The sequence below is a fragment of the Erithacus rubecula genome (assembly GCF_903797595.1).
Source record: "Erithacus rubecula genome assembly, contig: SUPER_Z_unloc_2, whole genome shotgun sequence".
Lineage (NCBI taxonomy): Eukaryota > Metazoa > Chordata > Aves > Passeriformes > Muscicapidae > Erithacus > Erithacus rubecula.
In genome coordinates this window covers 3,770,020-3,787,112 of record NW_027635860.1, presented here as the reverse complement: position 1 = coordinate 3,787,112, position 17,093 = coordinate 3,770,020, and the positions used below count along the sequence as shown (strand labels likewise).

General features: G+C 39.9%; 1 protein-coding gene across 20 annotated transcripts in view; it reads right to left on the bottom strand.

Moving 5' to 3' along the window:
• Positions 1 to 1,346: 1,346 nt before the first annotated feature.
• The window catches only part of SEMA4D (semaphorin 4D), a 97,634-nt gene continuing 81,887 nt past the window's right edge, over positions 1,347 to 17,093 (bottom strand). For 14 of the 20 annotated variants that reach the window (XM_079330989.1, XM_079330990.1, XM_079331008.1 and 11 more), the window contains one exon: positions 14,555 to 16,990. In XM_079330989.1, the coding sequence (XP_079187115.1) occupies positions 16,074 to 16,990 (917 nt within the window). In that variant the 3' untranslated portion in view covers positions 14,555 to 16,073. Of the gene's footprint in view, positions 1,914 to 2,408; positions 2,507 to 4,491; positions 4,702 to 13,985; positions 14,193 to 14,554; positions 16,991 to 17,093 lie in introns of those variants that run through there. The other 6 variants (XM_079330995.1, XM_079330996.1, XM_079330997.1 and 3 more) reach the window with 4 other exon arrangements.

Here is a 17,093-nt window from a genome sequence, read left to right as displayed (position 1 = left end):
ACTAAACTCTGGAGCACAAAACTAAGTGTGCTCCAAGTCAGCTGAACAAATAGAGGAGAGACAATCAAGGGAAGTCTATTTATGGTTGTCCTGGGACCAAAAAAATTACAAGAACAAATGAGAAAAAATTATCTCTGTTAGTGTCAAAAGTCTGCCATCAGCATTAGTGAAATGCCTATGTGAAAAACTGGGAAAATGGTTAAGCTAAGTAGGGAAAAAAATGAGTTTTCACTCTGCATGTGTGACAGAGTGGTCTGACACTGGAAAAAAAGGATCATTCAAGTCTTAGCATGAAGAGACTGCCTTCTTTAATGTGGGAAACACTCTAAATTTTACCAGTTTGGAGAGAACTTGGGGATGAGTATGAAGCTTTCTGATACTGCTTGAAGCATCTTTCCACCTGGGCTGATTGATTATTAGGGAGGATCTTTCTTGCTTCCAGATTGTTGAAATCCATTGACCAGATAATAAAGAAAATTTAATTTATACTTTAATTTATATTTTAATTTATATATATATTTATATATTCTGTTTCTTAGATGCAAAAGGACAAAACTCTGAACAGTAATGCAGTGCAACACTTTTACTGTGGATAGTGTAGGTCCTCACATTTTCAGTCTGCACTTGATGATCATAAGGAATGGACTTTGAATTAATTCATCATAGAATTTTTAAGTTACATTGTCTCAAATATAGAAGAAGAATTTGCAAAAACTAAAGAGTGTTCTTGCATACTTGCAATCTGTACTTTCAGCATTAGTCACAACTTCTGTAATTGGTATAGAAACTTTATTATTGTCATGGTTTGAAGACCAGCCAGCAACCAGGCATCACCCAGCTTCTCACAGTGGGAGCAAATCAGAAGGGTAAAAGCCAGAAAACCCGTGTGTTGTGATGATGACAGTTAAACACGGAAAGCAAAAGCCATGCACATAAGGCAAAGCAAAACAAGGAATTCATTCAGTGCTTCCCATGGGCAGGCAAGTGTTCAGCCATCTCCATGAGAGCAGGGTCCATCACATGTAATAGTTACTTGGGAAGACAAATGACATCACTCCAAATGCCCCCTGCCTTTATGTCCTGAGCATGATGCCATATGGTCTGGAATATCCCCTTGGTCAGTTTGTGTCACCTGTCCTGGCTGTGTCTCCTCCAAGCCTCCCTTGCACACCAAACTTCTTGCCATCCAGGCGGTGAAAAAAGCAGAGAATGCCTTGGCTCTGTGCAAGCCTTGCTGAGTAATAACAAAATCATCTCTCCATTATCAACTTTCTGTTCAACATAAATCCAAAACATTCTCATAACCAGCCATTCTGAAGAAAATTAACTGAAACCCAGCACAAAATTACCAAAGGAAATATGTCTGAACAAATGAGCTTGCTGACACTAGAAAGGAACGCTCTTCAAAACACTGGCAACATAAGGGAAAACATAGTAAAAAAAAAATAATTGTACAAGTTGAATTGCCTTTAAATAAATGTGATCCATGTCCTAACTTCTAAATCACATGCCAAGATCCTCAAGCTCAAAATTATCTGGTTGACTTAATGAACTCAAAACAGAAAACATCATACTATATTCTTTGAACAGCAGCACAAGTCTTGTTGAGACTACTTTTGTTCTTTATTAAGCTGAAATAGCTGACATCAGAAAAACAGGCAAGGTTGCAGCATGGGATGTGTGGCTTCTCTTGTACCATGTAATTTAGCTTAGTTATTCTTTGGTGCAGTAAGAATATCCCCTTCCACTTCATGCTTGAGGTGATTCTCCTGAATACCAGTTTTAATGTCATCGCTAACGCTTGCAAAGACTTCTCCAAATGCTATATTAAGAGTAACAGGTACTCTTGTGTACATTTCTCCTTCTGTTCATTCCTTTGTCCATTAGAGGCTGTTTCTCTTGTTGCAGGTCTCCTGAAGAAAAATTTCAGAATGATGTGTTAATACCACTCTAAAAATGAAAATGGGGCTTAAGGTTGCCTGCACTAACTGTTCTACAGGCAGCAAGCACATATCTATAATGTTTTGAAAAACAATCTTTTTTCTAACTGTTTGAGGAAAATATAAATAGATGGCTGTGACTTTTTTGTTTTTTTTAAATAGGTCAGCTTTTATGAACAGTACCATTTATGAAGTCCAGTAGTCTCTGCAATCCAGTTAGTCTGCAGATGTGATGAAATTGATCTACTCTATTCACTATACACAGACTTGCTGTTTTGTGTAGGAAGATGATGAGCACTTGGTTAATGGACTGAAGGAATAAGCTGGCAGAACTACAAGGAATGTCATACATAGAACAGACTTTGCTGAGAGGGTCAAGGATGATGACATGTACAAGAGCACAGATAATTTTGTTATATAAATACATGCAGTTGGAGAAGTGCAAGAGGCAGTTTATAAAAGTCTTACCCATGTTTTCCTCCAGTTTTGCATCATCTTGTCATGTTCACTGATGGCACTTCTCCAGGTATCAAATTCTTTGGTCCATGCATCCTGACCAGCACTGTCTGAGAATAGAATGGGATGATTACATAACCACATAATGGCAGAACTCAGTACCTTGTCAGATTCAGGAGTGCCTGTTGTGCAGGAAGGGGGCTAGAAGGAGCCTCCCTCTTATCCTTCATTGGCTCTACATCTTTTCATGTTACTTTGCAGTAAGTTCTCTTGAAATGGTTATGTCTCTTACACTTGCAGCATAATGGCCTCCAAAGTAAACAGGTTTAGTGTCATTATCTGTGATTTGAAATCTAGAAGTTCAAATCCTTCTAACAAGCACAAGAATACTCCAGGTAGATCATAACAAGCCTGGGGAGAAAAGTGACATGTTGGCAGAGGACCACTTAGCATGAAGGACTGGTGCCATGATGGACAGGTCCAGTTAGTATTCCCCATTTTTCAGTAATCACAGGATTACAGAATCCATCAGGAAAAGACCTCTGAGATCATCGAATCTAACCCATGATCCAACACTACCTTGTCAACCAGACCATGGCACTCAGTGCCACATCCAGTCTTTCCCATCAATCCAGCCTCTCTATGCCCTTCTGCAGATCCTTCCTACCTTCCAACAGACCAACACATGCTCCCCGTTTAGTGTCATCTACTAATGAGAGACTCAATATCCTAATCCATGTCATCAATAAAAATATTGAATAGTACTGGCCCCAGCACAGACCCATGGGGGACACCACTGGTGCTAATCCCAGCTGGATGGAGCACCATTCCCATTCTCTGGGCCCGGCCATCCAGCCAGTCCCTAACCCAGCACAGAGTGCTCCTGTCCAAGCCACGGGCTGCAGCATTTCCAGGAGTGTGCTGTGGGAGACAGTGCCACAAGCCTTGCTGAAATCCAGGGACACAACACCCACAGCCTTTCCTGCATCTACCAGGTGGGTCACCTGGTCGTAAAAGGAGATCAGGTTGGTCAGGCAGCACCTGCTTCTCCTAAATCCATGCTGGCTGGATCTGATCTTTCAGCCATGTCATGTAATTTCACTCAAGAGTTCTTTATACTTCCTTACATTGATAATTTAAGAAGGGCTATATTACTGCATCTTGGTTTACTTGCCAGCTTTTTTTGCAAAAGACTGATGACATGTTTTCTATTTATCTTTTGGGACACTAGCAACAGCCATATGTTTTTAGAGTACAGTGAGAGCCCCTCTGTCTGTTTTACATTTACATTGGTTTGGTTGAGATGCTCTTAATTCTGCTTCTGAGACAGACTTCAGAGTAACTGGAGTGATGACATGACTCCCATGGCTTTTCTCTGTTGAGAGACTGAAAAAAGAAGTATTGAGCCTTTCTTGACAGACTCACATTTGTATTTACCAGCTTCCTGATTTTTCCTTCATCTTGCCAAGAAAATTCCCGCTGTATCCCTGCTGTATATTCATTGCTCCTGCTGTCTTTTTAAAGACTATTCAGACCTTCTCCACACCTGAGTAAGGTCTCAAGAGCTAGTTGCAGCAGGCAGTCTGAATACCCTAAAATCCTGCAGTTGCTGACATTACCTAACTGCCCTCCTGCCTAGTTAGCTAGTGTCCAAATGGAGCAGAGGGAACAGACGTTGCTCAACAAAAAGTGGTTTACAAATCATGCAGTTTTTAAAATCCAGCACAGTGGGCGTTTCTCTTTACCATCTGGCTTCCTTAAGTCCCTATGAATTAAAGAATTTTTCTACATTACTCTGTAGAATTCCATCAGAGTATTTAATTGTAACTCTCTATTACTCATCTGATTTTCAGATTTTTTTAATTAGTTTATCAGGTTTTGGTTCAATTTCTAGATCATAACTGCTAATTTACATTAGTCCTTTGAGGAGGGGGGTAGAGGGAGGAGTTTCTATGGCACTAAAACCTTTCCATAAATGAAGTGCATACTGATACAGTAGGCAAGAGTTACCATCTTTAGGTAAGCACATTTTATGGGGGAATATTATAGAACTTTACTCATACCAGGGTCAGGCATACACTTGAAACAAGCCTACCTTTATCTTCCACTGTGATCAGCACTTCTGACGTTGTGTTCCCAACTTTTGAGATGAATGAACATCTGTATTCTGTGTTTTCTGATACTGCATCTTTCATCCAGCTGAGAACATGCACTCTGCCATCAAGCAGCTTGTGAGATTGCTCCATGATGCATGCCTTCATCTTTTGTCCATTCTTCTCCCAGACAAAGTAGGAGTTATCCGGACCTGTAAAAATGTCAGGTTATTCTGTAAAAAAATAGATGAGTCTTTGAAAACAAAACAAACCCCATCACATAAATGGTTGATTGAAATGTTTCTTAGGTTTCTTCAGCTGAAATTCTGGGTATCAAAAACCCAGCATAAAGAGGAGCTAGCACTGGAAATTTAATTTCAAGCCAAAGTTGCAAGTTTGTATTTAGGAATTCTGTGTGGATTCTCACAATGGGGAACTTAGCACACACAGTAAGAGCCAGTGATGAACTCCAGCACCATCTATCTGCCTGTGTGAATTCCTGTAGCACTAAGACACATTGCCTACTGCTACCCAAGGTCCTGCTACAAAGCTGAAACCACCCGAGACATGCCTTGCCGAATCTGAAAAAAAGGCCAGGAGGGGAAAAGTTCAAGAACTCAGTGCATCAGTGATGCTGGAACTAGTAACAAAAGAGGTAGAATTGGAAAAACCACAGAACCAGTAGTCACAGCAGGCACTTAAGCAAGACAGAACTTGAAAGAACCTTGGATCAACAACAAAGAGCCTTTGTAATTTTTTAGCCTTGTTACTATTATTTGTCTTAACCTGCAAGGGCAACATTTGAATAAATCAGAGATTGACAGTAGCCTGGAGGACAGAACAGCTGTTCCCAGAAATCTAGCTAGCAAGGTTGGCTGAAGTGCACTTGGCAGCATCAGAACCTTTCCATTTAAGACACAGACATCTGGGCCAAGCTAAGAACTTTGTAATTCTGATGTTTAAAACATGACTATTCCTCCCTCTGGGCCTAGGATCTAGACTAGCCTTAGCAAGAGAAGATGTGAAGAGAAATTTGGGGAAAAAGAAAATGAACTATGGTTGCAAATATGTCGTGACAGAAAGTACTACAGCTTTTACTGTGAGCACTTCATATTGCAAGTTGATGTGGCATTTTTTCCTGGAAAAATACAATTCTATCATTAAGTTTTACATAATCATGCACAAAAAAACCTCTCTGGTTTTTACATTTGTGTATGTACTACATATTTATACACAGTAGACATTTTTTCATTGTATATCATATTAAATTCTTAACTCATACATTTTATTTCCAAATCTTCCACATATATGGGCACATAAATTAGCAGTAAGGTGAATGATACAGACATGGTCTAGTTAAAGCATTGTAGAGTTTCTCTGAGGGAAGTGCCACAATCTGCATGGCTGAGAGCAGCTCTAACAAAGCAGAAAGGGCAAGCATGCCTGGCCTGAAAACAGCTTTTCCAACACATACTTTTTTTTTTTAAAGGTGTTTTATGGATGACTGTACTCATTCTACAGTTAACAGCAGATAGGTTACGTGTGACTAAGTTCATGGGAAGTGTGGAACCAGGGACAAATTATTTCAGAACCTAAAGCTGAAGTTAGAATTTGGACAAATGGGAGGAATAAGTGCAAGCACAGTAAAAAAATCAAAATTGGTCAATGCTGTTTTAGAGCCATGCAGGGAAGCAACATGTTTAGCGCAGGACACGTCCCTAGATCTACTTCAGATGTCCTGTTCACACCAGAGAACCTGCTCTCCTTTCCAGTGCTGAAGATCCCAATGGTGCTGGAAATCTGCCAGAATTTCAGCTTACATCCATGTTTCACCAATGGACTAAAATGCAGCAATTTCCTTATACATGAAATTTTGCAAGCTGCATTGGTTCAGATTGGCTCCTTATGAAGTGCAACTAGGCAATTTTACGCTTCCATTGTTCTTCTGTGCAGTCAGAAGCATTGGAAATCCCCAGAGATACACACTCATCCCCACTTACACTGGGTGACAGCAATATCTAGGTGCAAGCAGTACTCAGGGTTTTCCTGATCCTGTTTCAGTGCAGCTTGCTTCCAATTTTCAGGCAATTACCTTCTCTACTTTGATTTCATTTTCAGGATGGATCAATAGAAAAAAAATACACTGTAAAACAGTTTAATCTGCAAAAATTTTGAATCACATTTGTTAAATGCGTATTTTCTCTGTGGTGAGAAATTCAGACTGAGATATAATGGTTAGACAAATATTTTTGAAGATAAAATAAAATAATATGAACATATACTATGCTTTTTTTACTGTCACTATAATTCATTACATGTCTAGTGCAAATACAGGTTTCTGACCTGATCTACTTACTTCACCATCCATGTTAGGAATGCTTGAAAGATTTTAAAAAAGCAATTTTATTAAAACATAATAATCAAGCAGAGAATTAAACAGCACATCAGGCTAAGTACATAAGTAACTGTGTCTAAGCAGCCATGAAATGCATTTCAAACAGTTAACTTCAGAAACATTTCTTCAATAAACTACACTGATTACAGGTGATTAAATCAACTTCATCATCTTGATAAATTTAGAGGGGAATTACCAGTTATCAAACAGAAATACAGGAAACTTTGTGACATTATCTGAACAACCCTTTTCTTTGCATAAGCCCTTCAAAATCTCCAGTGTCTGTGGAAGTGTTTGCTTCTTTCCACACAGATTTCATTTTCTCTGCTTTCAGTAGTTCGAATGAGATGATAATGCACAGGTAGTAATGGCCAGAGTAGTAAGGGCCTGGGTAGTTTCTGCCAGCAGAATGGGTTCTCTGACCTATGTCAAATCAACCTAGGCTACAAAAACTGCGTGTTTAATATTCAGATGACTTTTTCTCAATATTTTCCATAAGACAAAAATTCAACCACCATTGTTCGCACAGAAACTCAAACCACTGCAACTGCTTCTAATCTTCCACCCACAGTCTGACTGCATCCACTGGGTTATTGGTATAAATTTGACCTAAAGTTAAAAGAAGGAAAGTAAATAAAACCAGACTTAAAGAATTGTAGTACAAAGCTACAGATTCAGAGTGGCATGGGGATGTGCCCTGCTAAGCTGGACCAAATTAAGCATTTGCCATATACGCATCACGTCCTAATAGACATATGGTTTTCAAGATGGCTTGGAGACACTAATTTAAAAGTAGAGCTCAGTGACATAAGGCAGGGAGAGCAAGAGGGAGGACTGGCCCAGCTGGCTCCTTGTGCCAAGCACTGCCATGTGCAGCTGTGAAGACATTTCAAAAGCAGCCCAGTGAAGCTGCATTGTTAAACCTGAGCACTGGTGGTGGTTCAGCACAGGGTCTCCTTCATTTTTAACACAGTTTTTGAAGGGTAGCATTTCAGTAAGGCTTCCCTATATTCATAGAAACACTTCCAAGACAGAGGAGTTGGTACAAAAGCAAGATCCATTAGAAAACCTATATCCCAGCTATTAATTTCTGCAAATTGACAGCAAATTGAAATCCAGTGAAGATAATCGACAGGTATCCCAGAAAGAAATTCTGCCAGGGTAACAAAAAGTCTTTTATGCAAATTCCTGCAATCTAGACAAAGAACTGCTACCAGAGGCTATCCAGAGGTAAGGGAAAGGAAAAAAAGCTCCCTTGTATAACCCAATACACACCAGAACCTCTTTCAAAGCTCACCACGTGCATCAGATTAAGAACAGCATCTGGATTTAATGCTTGTTATCAAGCTTGCGGCTTTGCTGAATGCTACGGAAGCAAACATCCCAGATTTCTGAAAATCAAGATCATACAGAAAGCTCTCATCTGGAGCAGGGATTAGGTTTTAAAAAGGCACTATAATCTGGGTGCAGGAAGGTTTTTTTTTAAAAATCAGACATCAAAGTTAGTCTAGGTAGAGGTTAGTCAATCATTAATAAGAAACATTACCACCAGCACTGCTCAGTATGTGAACTAAAGATTTAGGGCTGGTCATAGTTTCTTGAGTTGTAGAAGTCTGAGTCATTGCTGCTGATAAGATACCAAAATAATAAATCAGTATGATTATCAGAGGGTAGCTGATTGGAAAAGTGGGGAGGGGAGGGGGGGGAAATTTTTAAGCTGAAACAAGCATCTTTGCAATTTTCTGAAAATAGTGTGCAAGTTACATAGCCTGTATTCCCTATAACTCGGGTGCATTTTTTTTGGTGGTGTTTGATTGTTAAAAGTAGGGCAATTCATTCCAGAGGACAAGCTTGACAGAAATGGAAAAAAATCCCCTTAAAAAGCCAAGAAAACAGACCTCTCCGAAATACCAAAGAATATTACTTCCAATACCAATATATAATACTGATGAAGAATGCATGATGTCCTTCAGACACCTGGTGCTTCATTAAATTACCCATCCCTTTTTGTAACATCAACACCACAAGCTGATGCAGCCTTACTATGGCAGATGAAAAGCAGGAAGTGCTTCCTGTGAAATGTGGACCACATGAGAGCTGGAAGCAGCAACCACTTGCTAGAGGTGATGCACAGCACACGTAGGACATGGCATCTGTCCTCCTGGAGTGGAATTTTAAAAGCAGGTTGGGAAAATGGCTGATTGGCTCATTTGATAAAAATGCAATTGGTAATTGTTCATTCTCTTATTCAGATAGTCTCTGAGGATGTCCAGAAAAAAGTTTTGCAACTGGAACCTAGATAATGGTCTGTGAAAAAAAAATCTGATGAAACACTAGTAAGCTAGAACCAGGGACTGTCACAAAAAAAAAAAAAAAAATATGTTCCACTTCCACAGAATTACAGAATTAACTAGTTTGGGAAAGACCTTTGACATCCTCAAGTTCAACATATAACCTAACACCACCTTATAACCTAGAGCACAGCACTAAGTGCCACATCCAGTCCTGCCTTAAACACTTCCAGGGATGGTGACTACCACCTCCCTGAGCAGCCCATTCCAATGCCCAATGACTCTCTCTCTGAAGAACTGGCACTTCATGTTTGCCTAATTATTTTTGCCCATTCTATCAGCTAACAAGGCTACTATGTTAAGTTTTAAAATAAAGGGAAGAAAACTGGAGAACATATAATTCCTATTCTCCAGAGAACACAAATGACTGCATTTGCTTTGTTTTCTAGGTAGATCTAGCAGGAAGATGACTGAAGAGATGGAAATTAGATTTTCATCTCCACTGTGGGGACAGTGCACACAATATGCTGACACAGTTCCAGTAGCAGTTTCTGCTGAAAGAGTAAAAAAAAAATTACTTGGTCTAAATTAAAAAATATTAATTTGGTCTAAATTAGTACTCAGTTTATCGGCCACCACACCAACAGATTACTAATTACAGGTCCACAGGATGTAGCTGTCATGGGGAACAAAAACAAGTGCATGGGTAATTTCAACTTGTCTTCCAGAAGCATCCCAAATAACATTAAACAGGTGGCATGTCAGAGATCTGCACACAGGAAATATTTTATAGTGCCAGAGTGTTGTTAAGCAATATTTAATCAGTGCAGAAATCATTGAAAAAAAAGGGACAAAACCACAAAATGATGAATTAACAGCTACAAGATAACTGTAGCCAAAGATACTGAATTTAAGTCAAAGAGTATGTGATATAACACCAAAGACAATTCATAAAGTGGGAAATGAAATTGTTTAACAAGGTAGAAACTTACATTCCCACAGGAAGATAACCTGCCCATTTATTAAGCATACAGATTAAAGCCGTGGGTATTGCTTCAGGAAAACATCACTGTGTAAATCTCAAAATATACTGTATAAAATTTGAAAATTTTATAAAGTTTTGAAATATTTGTGCAGTCGATTGATTAGTCCTGGAAGATGCAGAGCTTTTCCTTTCAAGGCTACCAATTAAACCATTATCATTATCTTTTCAAAAATTAACATTGTATCTGTCCATAGCCATAATTAAGAGTCACTCAACAATTTGAAGTGGTTATAAAACACAAGTGTATGAAAAATTGCTATTTGTGTTTTCCTAAAAAAGGGAAAGTAACAACCCAAGTAAAGTCCATTATAAGACACTGACATGCTGTAATTTAAATGCTGTCATTTGTCATTCTGGACCTACATTTTGTCTAGCACAAACAACATTCCTAGGCAGGCTCATTCTGCTCTGGATGCTGCTCACCTCCATGCCTCTCCTGGCTGAGCTGTACACCATACCAGACCACCCCAGTGCACCATGGCTGATGCAATCATGCAAATGATGCAAAAAAGCCTCACCCAAGAACGAATTGCTCATTTCCATGGGTAAGTCATTCTCTGACATGCAGCTTCCGCAGCAAGGCATATGGACTTGGAGCCCTTCAGCTGAGACCTGCAGCAGCACTTGGTGAGACCAGCACAGGCAGCCCTCAGGCCCCTGGCCAGGCCTGGGGCTGGTCTCCTCTGGCCTCGCTGTGCAGGTGCCAAGAGTCCTGCTTGGTCTGCAGCAGTCCTGCTCAAGGGCAACGTGCTGCATTTCCCACATTCACTGTGTTGTGTTTTGTATTATGCCACCCTTCTGGCATGCCATTCAGTGCAACTTCATGCTCCACCAAACAGCAATCTCTAGTGAACCACTTGCAGTTCTGATTCCTGCAAGTTGTGGATCTTTTCTTCCACAGACGTGGGAAACTTTCTTGTATTCCTCCTAAAATAGCCTAACTACAGGGAACAGGAATTATATGTGGGTGTTACCAGTTACCCATGTCATTATCTCCATGAAATAGTAACTCCTTGAAAGTATATTTCCAAGTTCACAGAACTTGTTCATACTATGTTCACAGAACTATGTTCACACTACTCGGGGTTTTTAACAAGACTGAACACAATCCAATATGTAAAATCTCCAGCTGAACTAAGGGAGGGAGTCATCTTGACATCATGGACAGAGAGAGGCTCAATCTCAAGGTGAAGCACAGTGTTTTGCAGCATTTCTGATTAGAGAAGCATTTAAACTGTTGCACAGCACATTCCCCGTATTTTACTGTTGTCTGTGAAGTTACGTATATGGAGATACTACTCTAAATCTGGGGGAGGAGATACCAGTAAAACATCTTCGAGCAGAACCAAAACTCTAGAAAAAACCTGTTCCTACTATACCTGCTTTCAACAGGGCACACCAGAGAAATTGCACAGCAGGTGCATACATCACCAGCTCACACCCCTGAAGCAGACAGTGTAGTATTTTGTTCAATTTATTTGAAACTTGCCTGAACTGCCTCTAAAAGTTTTAAAAATTCTGTGATGGAAGAGAAAATTTCTATTAGAGAAAGTACACAGGAAACCTAATGTTTGCTTGTGCACATATGATAGACAGGTTTCTGGAGAAATGTGAGAGAGTATTTGGGGAAGTAGAGAGAGATGAACTGGGAGAAAATTTGTGAGGTGAGATTTATTCCTCCCTTTTCCAGAAGGACAGGAATATTCCATGCTTGAGAAAACTTATTTTTAAGAAAAAATGAAGCAGTTTGCCACAAGTGCTGTTTGTGCTGAATGCACTAAACTTTACCTTATGGAAATGAGCCAGTTATGAGGTTGTAAAGTCTTATCCTTAGGCGAGCTTTCAGGTTAAAACATGTGGGATGAGTAAGAGATGAGCAAAACAACTCACCAACTCCTGCCGAGTTTCCAGACAGCTTGAAACAGATATTTACAATTAAAAAAGGAAGAGATTCAGCAATTCTGATAAAATAGCAATTAAGCTAGAAACTTAATTAAAAAGAAGCTCTGAGGTTTTTACTGGATGATGTAGCAATCTGTGTATTTGCATCATACTCTTACTGATGCCACATCCTTTTTTTGCAGACAACCAGGCAGAACATTTAACTGCCAGTCTCCTTTGCTCCTAGCAAGCACATTTTACCTTATATACATAGCTGAAAGAAATCAAGTTCCACTAAAGCTATGCTAATATAAAGAAATGCCAACAGATACTGAACAAATTTGAACAAATCCAGAGACCTTCCTTGCAAAAGTAATTATTTAGCCACCCCCCACCCAGGATGACATATCCTCACATGCAGGACCCTGAAAGACACAAATACTTGCACCAGTTCAGTGTATTGGTTTGCATTTGCTGGTTTGTTCATTTTTTAAATCAAGAGACTGAAATCATAAGTCTGGGTAAGAGAGAAGTGTGATGTGTCAGCCAACTGCCTTGCTTCCCAAAGGGACCAAAAGCTCTATCCATAATGCAAAGTCCAGTCCTTCCCTGCTTTGACAGGCAGTGGAAGTGCTTCCATAGCTTGGTCACCTTGGCCCCACCTGTGCCATTACTGCAATCCCCTTGGATGTCAGGTGATTGTTGGAGTTTCTTCCACTATTCACCCCAACACCTCCTGAGGAATGGAGTCCACGCGCTGACACACCGCGCCTTCCGTCCTAAGTTCACTACCAAGGCAAATACAATTACTGACAATTTTTAAGAGCAGCATCAGCATCATGTTACGATGGGCATTGCTGGATGAAAAGAAGCAATTCTAAAATAAAGTCTAAATCTGCAGCACAATTATCAAACAAAATTATTAATTACTATTATCCATTTAAAACTTTTGTGCTACTGTAACTTTACTTTTCATGGTGGACAATCAAGTTTCCGAATTGCCTGTTGCAAAAAAAAAAGAAAAAACTGCTGCTGTAAAGTGTTTTCCAGCTAAATGATTCTATTCTATGCAAGAACCTTCATCCCACTGTTGTTTTTTTTACCAATGGAAATACAAATGGTACCCTTGTTAAGATCTATGCTAATAAAGACTTAAGCATTTTGATTGGATTCCATGTAACACTAACAGAGATGCCAATACAGAACAACACTGCTTTTTAAAATAATTCAATCTATACCATTTCTTTTTTTAAATAATAAGGTTACCTATGAAGACCTGTTTCAATCCATTGAATCACACTTAGTTGAAACCAAAAATTACAAATTGAAATTTGTAACAATCCAAACAAAAACTGGAAAAAATGCTGAATTACTATGGAAAAAATAGCTTTGTCCTCCTGTACTCCTCAGAAAATATATGTTGTAAAATGGAAGTTGTTATTACTGTATGTACTTAACCATTTGAAATAAGACGGAAAAAGAAGGACTGATCCGGTTCAGAAAGTAAGTTCAATGCTAAGTTCAAATCCAATAAAAATGTATTTTTTAAACTGCATACACGTTTACAATGAAAATATCTACCTGCCAGACATCCATGTGCACTCCTGATTCACTGAACTCCTTCACCATGCAAGTGAGGCTAATAAAATCAACTGACTACTAATATGCTAAAGTGGGTTGCTGAATCAGAGCCTCCATTATACAGTACGGTTCTCGCAGTGACCTATTCTTGGTTAGATCATGTTGGCATCCTGATACTGTCTCTCTTTGCTCTTGTTTTTTCCCCCCAGACATCACAAAAGTGATATTTATACAGTACATGGTGACAATGGCTAAACCTTTAATGCAGAAAATGCTGGCTTATACAGGGGTCCTCCAACTTACCTGTGGCTTGGCAGAAGAGGTGGAAGGATCCCCGGACACTAACATGCTGTACCTGGTCACTTAGCAAAGGTGGCAACAACATGACCTTTACGGGGTCTTTGCTAGACCAAACAGCAGGCTGGGTACTGGTGGGTGAAGGAGGTGAATCACTTCCCACACAGGACAAAAAGGAGGTACCAGTAGGAGGGAAAGGTATAGGAGATGAGGCTGTGTGACAGAAGAGGACAGAAAAGAAAGTAAAAGGGTACTAAGGAAAGAAATTGCAAGAAACACATCACACAATGAAGAAATAATGCAAAAGGACACATGAGTTTTAGAAAGGTAGTAAGACAAAGTGTCCCTACACCCCTAAGAGAAGAGCACATTCCTCCTTCACCCATGTTGTTTTTCTCCCATCCTTCCCATCTCTTTACCCTAGATTATAACCCATTCAATTGAAGCTGAGGGGCTGCTTCAAATTAATTACTGAGTTTTTATATTCCCCCCCAAAGGAAATCACAAGGAACATTAGTGCTTGCCAAATGGAAAGCACTGTCATTGTGTCATGTTTCAGAAAAGCCAAGATGTAATACAATTTATTTTAATATTTATTCTGTTATATGTACATAATTAAAAATAGAAAAATAAAACCAAACTGAATCTTATAAAATATAAACTGTTTACACTAAGATGGTCTAAATTATGTTTGCATGAAGGTTCAACACAGAAAAGCAGCCCAGGCATACTGCTATTTACTGTTAAAATGTATTCTACTTCTAGCAATATTTACAGAAAGATGCAGTGAGAGGAACAATTCTTCAGGACTGTACTGCACACATAAAATGCTTTTACAGACAAACAGTGCTGCTGTGAACCAGGCTGAGAACAAATGCACACTTTCACATTAGCAGGCATGATTCACATAAACAGTTCAAAGGACTGATTGTTTAAGCAGCTCCAGTTTCAGTCTCCAGTTGCATAGGAGAGTGAAGATATCATCCAGAAAGGGTGATGCTGCAAGTATTTGTCACAAAAGAAGCTGAGTTATTTCTCAATCTGAAAAGAAGAAAAAAATCAGCAACGTTTTCTCATCAGGCTGTGTCCTAACAGTCCATTCCAGCGAGTCACTAGCTGAATTGTTGGGAGTTAATTCTTCTTGATTCCTGTTTTGCTTCCACAATGCAAGAAATCTCTTTCCGTGTCACTGCTAACTGACAGTTGCTTGCCTGTACTGTTCTATAAACTAAAGAAAAAAATAAATCCAGTTTTGTATAGAAAATAAAATGTGACTATGTCCAGCTGGCTGGCTGGTGGGGGGGAGGAAAAAAAAAAAAAAACCAACAAAAAAGCATTTTTCCTCCTTCCCCATTCCCCACTTACTCCATGTTTTGTACTGATATTGTTGTACCTACATTTCTAGAAAGCAGCAAAGAAAAGAGCCTTTAAACAAGATTATCCCTGAGTCTTACACAAATCAAGGCAATGCTATCCCCATTATACCTTAAAATCTAAGATACTTATAGAGCAGTTAAAAAAATTAACTTTAACCAACTAAAGAGATCTAGTGTGCCGTAACACAAAGCATAAAACTAAAAACAATCACTAGAAGCAAAGAAAAAAAATGTCCCAATCTGGACAAAAGTCTATAATTTACCAATCTGATAAACTAAACTCAATTTCCAATTTGGAATTAAAATGAAACTAGATCTTTTTTTAATGGCAACTAAAAATATGTGAAGACTGAAGTACTTTTTAAAGCCAACTGAATTATAAAGTTACATTTACTCTATCGAAGAATATGGCCAAAGAACAAGCAAGTAGCTTCACTAGAGCAAAGTGCTCAGTGGTGGGGCAAAACTGGGGAATGAACAAGTGGTGATCTGAAACTGGCCATTTTTAAAAAACAGATAAAATGACAGTACAACACAAGATGCTATGGTCTCCAGACAAGTACACCACTTCTCTAATTTGTTTGGATCTGGCTTGCTGTACAGCTGAAGCATGTAACCCCTGCTATGGCTTGGCTGTCACACCCAGGCTCTCCGTGCTCAAACAGCCAGCCGCAGGAGCACAGCTCACTCTGCCACCGAGAGGACGCCGGGGGGTCCTTCAGTCGCCCTCCGCGTCCGAGTCGGCGTACTTGAGCTCGCACTTGACGTCGAAGGGCTTGTCCTTGGCCTCGCGGGACGCCTGCGAGTCCCCAGCCTGCAGCTGGCTGTTCCCGCAGTCGGGCTCCGTCTCGTAGCCGGTGTCGTGCGCGGGCTTGGGCTGCTCCCCGCTCTGGTGGCTGACACTGCCCTGCTCCACCAGCGTCTCTTTCACACTTTGCTCACAATCAGAAAAATCTGATTTTGTTTTCTTCTTGCCAAGCAGCATGACAGAGCGAAATTTCAAGCACTGCCCTGGCAAGTAGCCTTTGTAACAGTTGTAGGAGAGCAGGCACAAAAAGAGAATGAAAAAGAAGAGGAAGAGAAACATCAACAGGAAGTTATCATTTGACTTGAGGAACATTGTCTTTTCTGGGACTGCATCAGGAATGGAATTGAAGAGCTCCGTGTTGGAAGCTACACTTGTTAGGACAGGGCCAATGGGCTTTGTTAATATCCTTGCTGTCGTTACTGGTACCATGTGAGTGGTTGAGATGCGAGCAGTGGACCCCTCGGTTGATAGGGCTGATACTTTTGGCACATCACTATTACCTTCTGTTGGTGCGGCAGTCGTGGTGGGGCCCACCGTGGTATGCTGCATTTTTTTCAGTTCCAAAACATGCTTAGCCAACACTTGAGAAAATTTCTTATTTTTCACTTTTTCTTCTGACAAACATTGATAAACACCACTGTCTCCTTCTGATAAATTGAAGATGAGCAGTGCCTTCTCCAGTAGACGGTACTTGGGACTCTCCACTCTCAGCACATCATCTTTGAACTTCCAAACTACCTGTGCCAGATTGGACTTTTGAGAACATTTGAGTTCTGCTGTGCTCCCATGCTTGAATGTATGCTGTAGGGGATTCTCTCTTACTTTATCTGGAACATCAAAATAAATGTGCAGAGTATCAGCAATGATTCCAGTTTGCTCTAATCTGTACAGCTTCACCAGACTGTGTTACAGTCTTACTGGAAGCATGAA